The sequence below is a fragment of the Montipora capricornis genome, chromosome 7 (assembly GCF_036669925.1).
Source record: "Montipora capricornis isolate CH-2021 chromosome 7, ASM3666992v2, whole genome shotgun sequence".
Classification (NCBI taxonomy): Eukaryota; Metazoa; Cnidaria; class Anthozoa; order Scleractinia; family Acroporidae; genus Montipora; species Montipora capricornis.
Genome location: NC_090889.1, coordinates 35,122,191 through 35,134,690, shown reverse-complemented (window position 1 = coordinate 35,134,690; position 12,500 = coordinate 35,122,191). Strand labels below are relative to the sequence as shown.

The following is a 12,500-nucleotide window of genomic DNA, read 5'->3' as shown; positions in this document are numbered from 1 at the left end:
CTAACAATAAATTGGATACGAGCGGTTTCAGCGCAAAAACTGAGAATGAAAGATTAACATTTGTACAGTCACGTCGTCAAAAATACAAATGTGGTGATTTCACCTTGTCATGCAGAGTACCGCATAAATTTGTACTAAGATGCGTGCGCATGTACAGCACGAGTACTTTTCTTCCTTTAACCAATGATATTATTGTTTTGTGGCGTTCTCGTTGCTGCAGCCGTTGTCGGCGCAAAGGAAGATCTACATTTAAGCTACTCCCGAAGATGCTCACCTGTGAGTTCTGCTGATGGGTTTGAAGATTCTGTGCTACAAGAACTTGGTGACCGACCCACCACTGAAGAGGGCTTCGATTTCGAGTCTACACAAGCAAAAAAATTAATATAAATGGTTTGGAACCAATCTCTGAGGACACAGATAACAATGATGTAATGTGCAATTGCTGGTGGACGAACCAAAGGGGCTAAGAACCTGGCCAAACGGGAAATGTTTGGCGTTTGAACAACATCAAACATTGTTTGGTGACCAACCATTTGGCCACCTTGTTTGGTGCTGTTAGATCGTGTTTGATAAAATTTGAAGGCCATCAAACATTCGATCAAACAACTCAACACTGAAACATTTCTTTTGCTCTCGTGCTTGATGGGCGAGGCTTTGTTCGTTTGGCCAGTCGTATCAAACATTTTTGGCGCGTGCATGCGTACCACGCTTGCTTAGCTGCTTGTATCCACGCGTCTTTTACGTATTTGTGACCCATAATTCTTTGCTTGTGTAGTTTAATCTGAGTGATCAAACATGTTTTAACCGTTCGTTGTTAAAACGTCAAACATTTCCCGTTTGTCCAAGTCCCTAACGAGAGATCTCTTGTTTTCGCCCACCAAGATGGCAGCGATGACGTAACATTAAGACCAGCCATATAATTTAGAGTGTCGTGTTTACAGAGCCAAAGCGACTACTTTGACCGAAGAAAACGGTCGGCGCATTGCGCTGCAAAAAGCTTACAATCAAAAGAACCAATAGACGGAATAAAGGAAGCAACAAGTAGTCGGCGAAAAGCGCGGGAAAACACAATCACAGACACCACCAATTAGCAAAAAAGGCCAACACAAGCAGTTGAAGCCAAGGGTATGAAAACGTCAATTATCGAAAAGAACCAATCAAGAATCCACGCAGCCGACGTCTCGCGCGGGAAAAGATGTATGAGCCACGGTTTTTCTTCTGATTGGCTGAGAGATGATACGAATACTTCGACGAGTAGTCGAATATGGTCATGTGATAGAAGGCAGAGGCCGAGGTTCCTTTTTTGCGCTCAATCGGAAACTTCTCGAACAAATTGTGCCATCAATACCTTTTTGAAGTTCTTCAGAGATTAGAGATGTCAGTTTTTCAGCGAACAGCACTTTCTCTTGCTCCTTCCGCGACAACTGTTCATGTTGCTTTTGGATTTCTGAGGAATGAGGGAAAAGTGACAACATTGAAACCGTAATTTCTTTGAGCGCTGTTTCTATTTTCCAGAAATGTTACCACAAAAATAAAGTTGGTTGCCATTTTCGTTACCCTGTATATCTTCTAAAGAGAGCACTCAAGGAGTAAACAGTGCGTAGTAGCTCATCAAAGGAAACCTTATCTCCCACAAGTCCCATACTTGACGTAGAAGTCAACCCCGGTTTCGCGAGTAAATTTATTTACAGAACGCCTCCCTTGGGAGATTCAACACACCCACTATTGTAAAAGCCAATTAAAACAGAGCTATCTCAGCCTAAGGTGAAATATGATACTTTTCGCTAAAAAATCTGTTCCTATAAATAAATTTACTTGGGAAGGAGTTGACTCAAGTAATGGACCCTTCTCAAAAATGGCGGCCACGGATTTGAATGAGTTCAAATTGAACTGCATGAAAAACTGATACCAGAAATAGAAAACACACCTTTACCTTTGGCAACCCTGCAAAGTTTCAGCGTATTAGGTGTTATATCAGCTGAGGAAATGTAAGTTGAAATTTGACAAATTTATATACCCCCAATTTAGTTACATATGTGGAACGTTTTGAAACCTTAATCTGAATCCTTTCATGATCATAGTTTTTTTACACTCTTTACGTAGTTTGTTTCTTATTAGAGCGGTTCTCAATTGAGTGTCGAAAGAAATTAGCGAATTGCTTTGGTTTTGCATTTACTTCACTCAGTGATTGGTTCAAAGTTCTCGCGCCACTTTTTCAACCAATCAGAAGTGAAACCCGAACCAATCGTGGCTCGCGCGTGCACATTTTCCCGCGCTTTGTGTCGGCTACGTGTAATTCGAGTTTTGATTGGTTTACTGGACTGTCTCCATCCTTTTTGACTGGCCAAAGTAATTACTTTGGTTTTGGTTTTACGACACTCGATTGAAACTCGCTCTAAGTTGTCTTTGTTGTAGCAGGGGTGCTTGCTTTGTATCTTTTTTTCTTTTAGGGGTTGGGTTGGGTAATTTACCTAGTAGGGGACCTTGTGTCCTATTGTAACATTCCCTGCCCCTGGGCGAATTAAATAAACGTTTGTAAAATTTTCAATTTTCAACTTACATTTTCTCAGCTGATATTACACGTGATATGCCGAAACTGTACAGGGTTACTAAAGTAAAGATGCTCTTTCTATTTCTGCTATTAGCTTTTAATTTTAACTTATTATTTTCGGCCGCCATTTTGGAGAAGGTTCTATTAATGGAAATAGAGATTCCCCTTGATGAGCTCCCGCAGTGCGTTATCTTTGAAATGACGTTAATTGTTTCATACCCTGCGTGACAGAGGTTTCCTTGATCCCCTCTTCAGCGAAAAGGAAAGAAAACCCAGCTCTACACGGATCTCCTCGATGTTGCCACGCACGCACGCGCGACGCGACGTCAATGCAACGTCACTTCTACTTTTCTGCCATTGAGCAGGCGTTAAAATTCAAGCGGGTTATTACAGGATTTAAACCGGTTAAGAGTTCGATTCTTCGTACAAAAATCTGAAAACCATCGAGGAGATCTGTGTAGAGAGGGAATGCCAAGCAGGGTAATCTTAGCCAAAGACAAAAACCAAAAACAAAAACACTAACCTCTTTTAAGTCGAGAATCTCCATCAGTGAACATTAAACGTTTTCCTTCTTGCCTTGAGGGATAAATTCTCCTTCCATACGCACTGTTGGAAAGTTTCGAAGATTGATGCAACAGACCTGCCATCAAAGGACATCCGTCAATAACTATCTGATACGTATCAAACACAGAAACACTTCACTTGGAACCCGTATCCATACCCTAAGTATTTACCCATACGCCATCACAGGTGGAACGTGTGCCACAATGCAGGTGCTAAGCAGAAAACCCCCGAGGGATCAGTGTTGCCGCTTGCAGCAACACTATGATGAATCCGGTCCACATTGGTGAGAGGCGAGTGCTTTAAGCACTACGACATTCCCATCCCCCGCGAGACTATAGGGAGCTTAAGCACGCGCGTTTTTCAGACGCGGACGGCAACCGGAAGAGAACATTTTTGCGTGTCAGGGCAGCGGAGTCTCCCAGATTTTTACACTAATCATTTCTAATGGGGAAAAGATACTTAGCAATGTAAATGTGGTTGTGTAAAGACAAGTTAAAAGGGAAAACAACTCACTTCCGGTTGCCGTCCGCGTCCCAAAAACCCGCGTGCTTAAGCTCCCTTATAACACGGGGTATCCCCGGTTGGTCTCCCATCCATGTATTAACCTCCTCCACCAGTACATCGAGGCAAACTGCTTTCTTGTAATGAACGAGGGTTAACAACTGAGCAGTCGAGATTGTGTCACTTGAAAGAAAGTATGGATTGAATCTCATCCCAGATCTCTCTCATGGGCCTTATTCGCGCGGAGGCCATATTGGCCATAGACAAACGATTTTGTACCCCGAGCCTCGAGTTGAAATGTTTGGGAACGAGTTTCGGTGGGACAACACAAAGGTTATCAATCCCTCGGGAGTCAATATAGTAGCCGTGTGATTGAGGCCCATGCCCAAGGGGGCTAGAAACATTACGTCTTATCTTACCGCTCCTGTCTTCCAAATCAGGACTCACGGGTTCCAAATGCGGTCCATTCATCTGAGTTCCACTCGAGACCGGTCGATGAGAAATACTTGAATTTGTTGGGGGTACGGTGAGATTTGGTAACGAAACTGAGGACTTGATAACGGACGAGGAAAATACTGGTGCCGAAGAGCAAACAGGCGCGGTCGCAGCGGCAGTGATGGGTGGTGGTGGAGGTCGAGGAAGATCCACTGATAAGCGGTTGCGAGATCGATTGCGGTATTCCAGTAATGACACCTGTATCAAACATGAACAGCACCGTGTAAAAACAAATGTTAAAAGGAAAGAGCCGACATCTGTGTGCTGAAATCCTCAACAAAAGTCACAGCCTCCTGTGCAGACATTCTTGTGACTCGTCACGCAATCTTTTCTCCGCGACAAAGTTGGGAGGATGAGACTGCGTGACAACCCAAAAGAATGTCTGCGGAGGAGGCTACAACAGTCTTTGACACGTACCATATGTAAAACAGTTCAGCATTTTATCAATGATTTATGCCACCTCAAGCTTTAAAGCAGTCTGAGTCCTCACTCTCGCCCCAGCCCAACCAAAAAGAAACTGAACTGTGTAACTTGCATAAATCAAATTTCCTTACCTTTTTCTTGCTCGGAGTCCCTGTCGAATCACTGTTTTGTGAAAACTGAAGCACAGGTTGGCCAGTGGCAGGAGCTGGGCCGCAACTGGTTACCACCGGCCACCCACCACCAGGAGAGACAGCTGGGCTTGTACTACTGCTGACGGGACAATTATTTACAAGACGGGGGTCGCTGGGTCTTCTTTGGGAAATCGCCGCGCTGCTTGTTGCTATGGTGACTGTCGAATTCAAGTAAGGGGGCTCCGCATTACCCAAAGAAGTGGAAGTGTCTATTCTTAGAAGTGATTCTTCCTTTGCTAAAAATTGTTCATTGTTTGTAAGTGGTTCCTCTCTGTGTGGTTGAAGGTTGTCAACGCTGTCGGCTAAAACAATCTGGACCTGCTGTTCCAGGGCGACTGGCGAACTTACAAAAAGAGGTTCAGGCTCTCGGTTGACTTGGCCTGGTGGCGACCGAGAGGATTGCGGAATTGCTTCATTTGATTCTGACGTTACGTTTTGAAACCTTTTTAAATGCCGCTTTTTTAGGGGCAGAGGATCTGTGGACGACATAAAATGATATTAAATGTACTTAATGATGTTTTATCATCATCATCATCAACAACAACCATTCCATTTAGCTCTGAGCTCTGTTCTTATGCCGACAGACATCCCAAGGAAGCGAGTCATAGAAAATGACCAAGGGTACTTAGAAATCAAGTATTTTTTCTCAAAATCCCGGCCGTTAATGATTTTAGGTTAGTTAGCATTATTATTATTATTATTATTATTATTATTATTATTATTATTATTATTATTATTATTATTATTATCATTATTATTCTTATCATCATCATCATCATCATTATTATTTCAGTCCTCCGAGTATATATGGAGCGTTTTAACTCACGTGACCAGTATACTGGATTACCGAAACAAAAGAAACAACAAAAAGTATTTTCATAAAAATAGAGTTCAATACCCGGAGGATTGGTTTGGAACACCAACATAGCCGTCTCCTCGCGGGAGAGGGAGAGAGAGAAAGAGGAAACAAAGCCCACAATGACACCAAGCTCGTGAATGGTACCTGGGACACAGGGGTAGAAGGTGAGAACTCTCAAGACCACGCAAACCCTGAAGTCAGCCAGATAAATTTTAAAAAACCCTGCTAAAATTTAAACGCAAATGCCAAAACCATCCCGACAGATGCTGAAATACAGTTGAAGAACCCGAATTCGATCCCTAGGCCCATTTCAAACGTCGTGCTACTGCCTTGCAGAACTAAATTCGTCACTCTTAGCATGACAGTAGCACGAGAAAACCTTAAATAACAATGAGCTTTCTGAGCCCGCGAGACTGAGCACCCCCAGCAAAACCATTGTTTAAACGAAAACCTGGTTCTGGTCATTGCTGTCTAAGGCCTTCCGTAAAACGACGTTTGAAAACCATGCTGCGCCACTGCCGTGTTGCACGACAGGATCACGACAAGATTACGACAAGATCACGACAAGATCACGACAAGATCAGTCGTGCTACACGGCAGCAGCCCGACTTGGTTTTAAACGCCGTGCTACTGCCGTGTAAACACATTACAATCAACTCCAGGTTCCACCATTTTGATTTACAGGAGAGCAGTTGTCGATTGAGTGTCGAAGGTAATTGGCGAATTCCTTTGGTTTATGATTACTTAACTCAGTGATTGGTTCAAAGTTCTCGCGCAACTTTTTCAACCAATCACAAGTGGAACCAAAACCAATCGTGGGTCGCGCGTGCACATTTTCCTGCACTTTGTGTCGGCTGCGTGTAATCACTTCGAGTTTTAATTGGCTTACCGGATTTTCTCCATCCTTTTTGATTGGCCAAAGTAATTACTTTGGTTTTGGTTTTACGACACTTGATTGAAATTAAACTCGCTCTAAAAGTCACCATGTTTGTTTTACCGCTAATTTTCAGAGAGCCTTCAAGTTGTGGCGTACCGTTACCATGGCAACAACTGGGACCTCAGACACCCTTAAAAAACTGCCTAACAATAGTATATTAATACCGGTTAAATATCAAAACGTTTCCCCACTAAAAGAATCGACAATATTGCAATCCTTTATCACTGGAAACCCACTGCTATCTGTGGAAAACCCTTTCCAGCCATCTTACCTATCACCTTCGGAAGACCGTGTCTCCTCAGTCTCGAAGGAATCGTCTTGCCATTGACAGGCGAATGCATGGCGTTGCCAACACTGATTCGAATACCATTCGGAGGACGCTCGTTTATCAGGTTCTGCCCATAAAGGTACTGAAATAGCCACCTCTGCGATAAAGAAACGAAAAAAAGTAGAGAGTTAAACGACACCACCATAAAGCAACGACAAAAAATATTCGTGCTGCACTCGCGGCGCGCAGTTCAACACATGTTTTGTGATACTCTGCCTAACAAGGTAAAATCACCAAATTTGAAATTTGAGGTTGTGACGACAACGTGAGCTTCAAATGTGAACTTTTCATTCTTTGTTGTACTACACAGTCTCCGTTCGAAATACTTTAGGAAACAAATGGTAGGAATTTCCTATTTAGTGCTTCAAACCCTCATGTTTCTCACTTCGTCTGTTAATACAATCTGAATTCTTTGATTGCACTCACGTAATAAGACTGCCATGTTGGTGCCAAAACAATTCTCGGTTTTCACATGACGTCACGACCGCCATGAGGGTGCCCTGAACAAAGAAAAGGCGGCCATGTTGGTGCCCCGACCAAATCCTCCGGGAATTTAACTCTATTATTATGCAAGCGCTTCCTTTTGTTTTTGTTGAAAAATATGGCTGTTGATCACGTGAGTGAAAACCAGCAATACACCTTTTCCCAAAATGGCGGCCATTTTGGAAAAAGGTGCATAGAAAAATGTAGCTCAAGTTTTGCATAATAATAGAGTCAAATTCCCAAAAGACTTTTTCGCTATTGTTCTTTCCACCAACAGAGCCGCCGTGACGTCAGGTGCAATCAAAGAATTACAATTTCAGACCGCTTCGCGACCATAGTGTAATTCCAGTTTTTACTCTGAAACCGATCGCACCCGTTTTCAGGTTACTTCGCCCATATTGTACGAAGCGAACGAGATGAAAAAATCGTGAAAGACTTTTCATCCACATCGTAGATCTTGAAGTCTGAGCCACGTAGCGTACGCAACCCAACAGCGTTGTTAGCATTGGAACCTACGACCTCCGTGACACCGGACAATAGGGAGTTAAAGCAAAGACGACGGCTACGTCTACGGCTACGGCAACGCCACGAAGCAAGAATGTTATCGGTTAAAAAAGGAAAAATACTCGTGCTGCACGTGCAACACGAATTTCAGTGCATTTGTCTGCCGTACTTCACAAAACAATTACGTGAAATCACCAAATTTTAGGTTTTGAAGACAACGTGAGCATATAACAATGAAACAGTCATTTTCTGTTGTGACTTTAAAACCGTTTGTACCCATTCAGTTACAGGATAGTTCGCCTGTATTGTACAAGGTGAACAAGACGGAATAATCGCGAAATACTTGCCACAGCGCTAATTTATACTTTGGACCGACGTTTTCGTTGCTGTAGCCGTCGTCTTTGCTTAAACTCCCTAATGTTGGAAATGTGCAAGCTCCAATATTGTTCGCCCTTGTCTGCAATTGCGAGCATTACAATGTTTATTACCTTCTTGAGAGACCCATACAACGGACTCGTCCGGGGGACCCTCTGACCGAACTTGACGGATGCCACAGGACTACCAGGTGCAGGTCCTGGGCTCGTCCTCTCTGTGGCAGAGCCGCTGTATCCACTGGCGACACTTTCAGCACTGGTGGGAGAGCCTAATACAATCACAAAACATTAAGATCTAATGCTAAGTTCTGTTTCACAGCAGTTTAGAGTCTACCTCTCATTTCGCCTAAAGTTCTCGCCCACTCTTGGAGGTTCATCGACTCTTGTGGGGGGGTCCTAAAATTTCCATGAAAAATTTCCTTCCTCGTAGGATCTCCTTCAAAGCGTTCCCCTCCAGCTCACACTCGAGTCGACAAACACGCTAATCTCGTCCTCAGAACCCGTTTTTCTTTGGGTCAGCACCAAGAACACGGACTATGGCCAGATCCAAAGCAGGAAGTCCGCGAATCACGGACTTCCGACACGTCTACGCAGACTCACAAATTTGAAACAACAGTGGTTGTCAACGATTACAAATACAGACCTTCACTACGATTGCGCATAAATTGGAAATGGCTTAAGTCCGTGATCTTGCTGCTGACCAAAAGAAAAGCGGGCCCTGGGGACGAGATTGGCGACACGCACAATAACAAGTCTCTGTGGACCCATCCCTTCCCTCTACATATTTCTAAGAAATTCATTTGGTAGTCCACATATTTCTCAGTCACATATTGGTCTTCTCGCAAAAAGAAAGACTTCCACAAAATTAGACTAATTCCCAAAACAACTTTTTTTCTCTACTCCAACACCACCGTGTCGTGTTTAAAGCAAAGAGGTTCTACGTGGCCTCCGCCTTTCCAGAGAAAAGGAGGTTAGTTAACTGTTTATGAAGACTCCGCCCTGTTCCGTCAGTTGGCGGGGGGGGGGGAGGAAGCGGGAATTTCGGTCTTATCAAACATGTTGATAAAGGTAAATTGCCATCGAGAGAAATATTTCGCCCTTCGTCAGGGCGAACTGCCTTCGTCAACCCTTAGCAAATTCGCTCTAACTACGGCTCACTAAACTCGCTTCTCTTTGAATGGCATCACGTTTTCGTTACCACAGGCGAGCAAACTATCAACATCCCACGTGAACGCTATTAAGCGTCTTGCATAAAAAAAAAAAAAGAAGAAAAGAAATTGGTTTATCCTCTGACTGGTGGATCAAAAGAAAACCAATCAAATTGCGTGCATTAGAGCGGTTTTCAAATGAGTGTCCTAAAACCAAAACCAAAGTAATTACTTTGGCCAATCAAAAAGGAGGCAGACAATCCAGCAAACCAATCAAAACTGGAAGTAATTACACGTAGCCGTCTCAAAGCGCGGGAAAATGTGCTCGCGCGAGTCACGATTGGGTTTGGTTTCACTTCTGATTGGTTGAAAAAATGGCGCGAGAACGTTGAACCAATCACTGAGTGAAGTAAATGCAAAACCAAAGCAATTCGCTAATTACTTTCGACACTCAATTGAAAACCGCTCCAATGCAAAACCAAAGTAATTCGCTAATTACTATCGACACTGACACTCAATTGACAACCGCTCTATTACGCTCGCAGTTTAAATTAAGCATGTAAGCTGTGTGGAGGATAGCACAAACCTGCTGTCGATGGACACGAACTTGGCGTGTTTCTACCACTAACGGACGTATTAATCTCCAGCAAACAATCCGGGAGAGCCTTGGTCAAATCTTTTCTCAACTGGTTGGTGTCTGTTGTTGTGCTTGTACACACCGCGTCAGATCCCGAAACAGCATCACTACTATCGGGTAACTGGTCCTGCTCGGCCGTGCTGTTGGCCGTGCTGTTGGCCGTGCTATTGGCCGAGCTATTGGCCGAGCTATTGGCCGTGCTATTGGCCGAGCTATTGGCCGTGCTATTGGCCGAGCTATTGGCCGTGCTATTGGTCGTGCTATTGGCCGAGCTATTGACCGTGATATTGGCCGAGCTATTTACTGTGCTCGATACCGGCTTGGTGTCGCTTTCGTCCCGTGAGGTGACTGGAGAGCCGGGTGTCGATGCTCCACTGTTATCAGCCGGTTCTGTCTTCACAGAAGGAACCACATCTCTGATAGGCGTTTCTTTGACTTCGTCCTCCAGGTCCTGAAAATTTAAATTGAAGAACACGTTAGCAACGAATTTACGAGACGAACTTCTGGACACTTAAATAAAGTTCCTTTCCTTTCTTTCCTTTCGGTCAAGAACAGTGTAATTAATTAACCTTTTGACACCCGAGAGTTATTAGTACGTAAATTCTCCTTACAATTTCAACGAAATGTCAGTCCGACAGGTATTGAGAATGAAGATTATTATCAGCTTAAGAGGTGTAATCTTGACATAACACCAAAGTCTCATGCCTACTCAACAAAGAAATCTACAGTACTAGTTAAGAGAATAAACGTTTCAATCTCGGAATGAACGGGTTAATACACTATTTAGCGATGGAGACCCGCACGCCGCACTCAGAATAATAAAAATTTGGTTTATCAACGGAGTTGATAATGTAAATTGACCACCGTACAGAGATTCTAATAAACACGGGCTCCTGAAAGCAGTTCAACCTAGGATCTAATTTCCAAGACCCAGTGGTTCAAAACCCGATTACGATAATCCTGGATTATTGGAAACTTGAAATGTATCTTGTTTTCTGATCGAAAGAAGTTTCCACAAGATTTTTAACCTTCAACTTTAAGTCAGACGTTTGCTTTCCTTCAGTATAAAATTACGACGTTATCGTCTTTTGAAGGGCAAAATTCAAACCTGGGTTGGCATTTAATCGTGGATTAGTGTTAATCGGCTTTTCAACAACTGGGCCCAGATCGGTTTACTGGATACCAGTGATCTACTTAAAACTCGCGTTAGACCTTTTTGCAGATACGGCGGCCATTTTGATTTCCATTGTTTCGAAAGATATTATGGGATGCTCAGGGGACAAATTAATATGTACTTGCCACCTGGGCATCCCATAATAGAAATCAAAATGGCCGCCGTATCTGCAAAAAGTTCTATTGGCTTATGTTCAGCAGTCATGTAAGTTACACATATAGTGCCAACTGACGCAACTAATGTGATCAAATAGGAAAACCTTAAATAACAATGACCACAACCAGGTTTTCTAAGCCTTCGAGACTGAGCATCCCCAGCAAACCATTGTTTAAACGAAAACCGCTGGTCAGTAACGTGGTTCTGGTCATTGCTGTCTAAAATCTTCCGATCAAATAGGCACACTCTCGCTGCTGCTTTGCCACCAAGTCTGTGTGATAAAACGACCTACGATCAGCGCCAAAATGAGTTGACACATTGTGTATGTAAAGCAGTTTTCTGCGTAAAATAATTTCACTATTTGTACGACGCTACAAATTTTCCAAACAACCCACCCTCTCCCATTCGATGTTGCCTCTTCGTAGCAAAAATCGCAGGATTGTTTTTAGGGGGGAGGGGGAGAGGGGAAGGGAGGTTGGGTAGCCTAGCAAGGAAAAAAGAAATAGAAATGATCGAATAAGGAGTTGAGAAGGTCAATTTGTCAACAACTTTGTTCCCGATTGTAGCTCGATGCGTAGACAACCTGACCGGAGTTACGGAGGTCCCAGTCCTGCCTGGGACTCGGATTTTGCCCGTTGCCATGCAACTATGTCTTTTTGTCTGTGTCCGATAGTTTCCTCATCCACCTATTAGCGAATTGGATTGGAGTACGAGTTCCCATTTGCGAGCACACGCATTTCGAAAATTTTCGTTCTTTAAACGTGATGCGCGTGCCCAGTACAGATAACTCGTAATCGTGGCCGTTCTCGTACTCCAATCTCAAGGTCTCTATTCTCTGCTTTACTGATAGTTCCTTACCTGTTTACTGTCCTTGGAGAATCGAAAGGTCCTACTAGGCGACGCGGACGAAGTACCGGAGGAAAACTCCTGGCCATCAGGCAGTGAGGACGCCGACGTCACCATAGGAGTTGTAGGCGTCGACGCTGTACTGCTATGATCGTCTGGCGATAAAGGCTCGGAAGAACAACTCGACAGTCTGGCGCGCTTTCGCTTAATCCCATGCGCATGCGCACCTGTGCGTCTCTTATTCAAAGTCCGTTTCATGCCCTTCACATTCTTGATACTACTCAGCTTGTTGTTAAATGACACCTCTTGCTGGCTAACAGGGCTGGTTT

The 12,500-nt window shown here is 43.7% G+C and overlaps 1 protein-coding gene across 2 annotated transcripts in view; it reads right to left on the bottom strand.

Moving 5' to 3' along the window:
- The window catches only part of LOC138057048 (histone-lysine N-methyltransferase SETD5-like), a 36,994-nt gene that overhangs the window by 3,313 nt on the left and 21,181 nt on the right, over positions 1-12,500 (bottom strand). For both annotated transcript variants that reach the window (XM_068903056.1, XM_068903057.1), the window contains exons 16-24: positions 12,184-12,500; positions 9,945-10,446; positions 8,325-8,479; positions 6,793-6,946; positions 4,666-5,201; positions 4,036-4,309; positions 3,075-3,191; positions 1,349-1,447; positions 275-361 (exon numbers count right to left, since the gene is read on the bottom strand). The exon at positions 12,184-12,500 is cut by the window's right edge and continues 157 nt beyond it. In XM_068903056.1, the coding sequence (XP_068759157.1) occupies positions 275-361; positions 1,349-1,447; positions 3,075-3,191; positions 4,036-4,309; positions 4,666-5,201; positions 6,793-6,946; positions 8,325-8,479; positions 9,945-10,446; positions 12,184-12,500 (2,241 nt within the window). The remainder of the gene's footprint in view (positions 1-274; positions 362-1,348; positions 1,448-3,074; positions 3,192-4,035; positions 4,310-4,665; positions 5,202-6,792; positions 6,947-8,324; positions 8,480-9,944; positions 10,447-12,183) is intronic.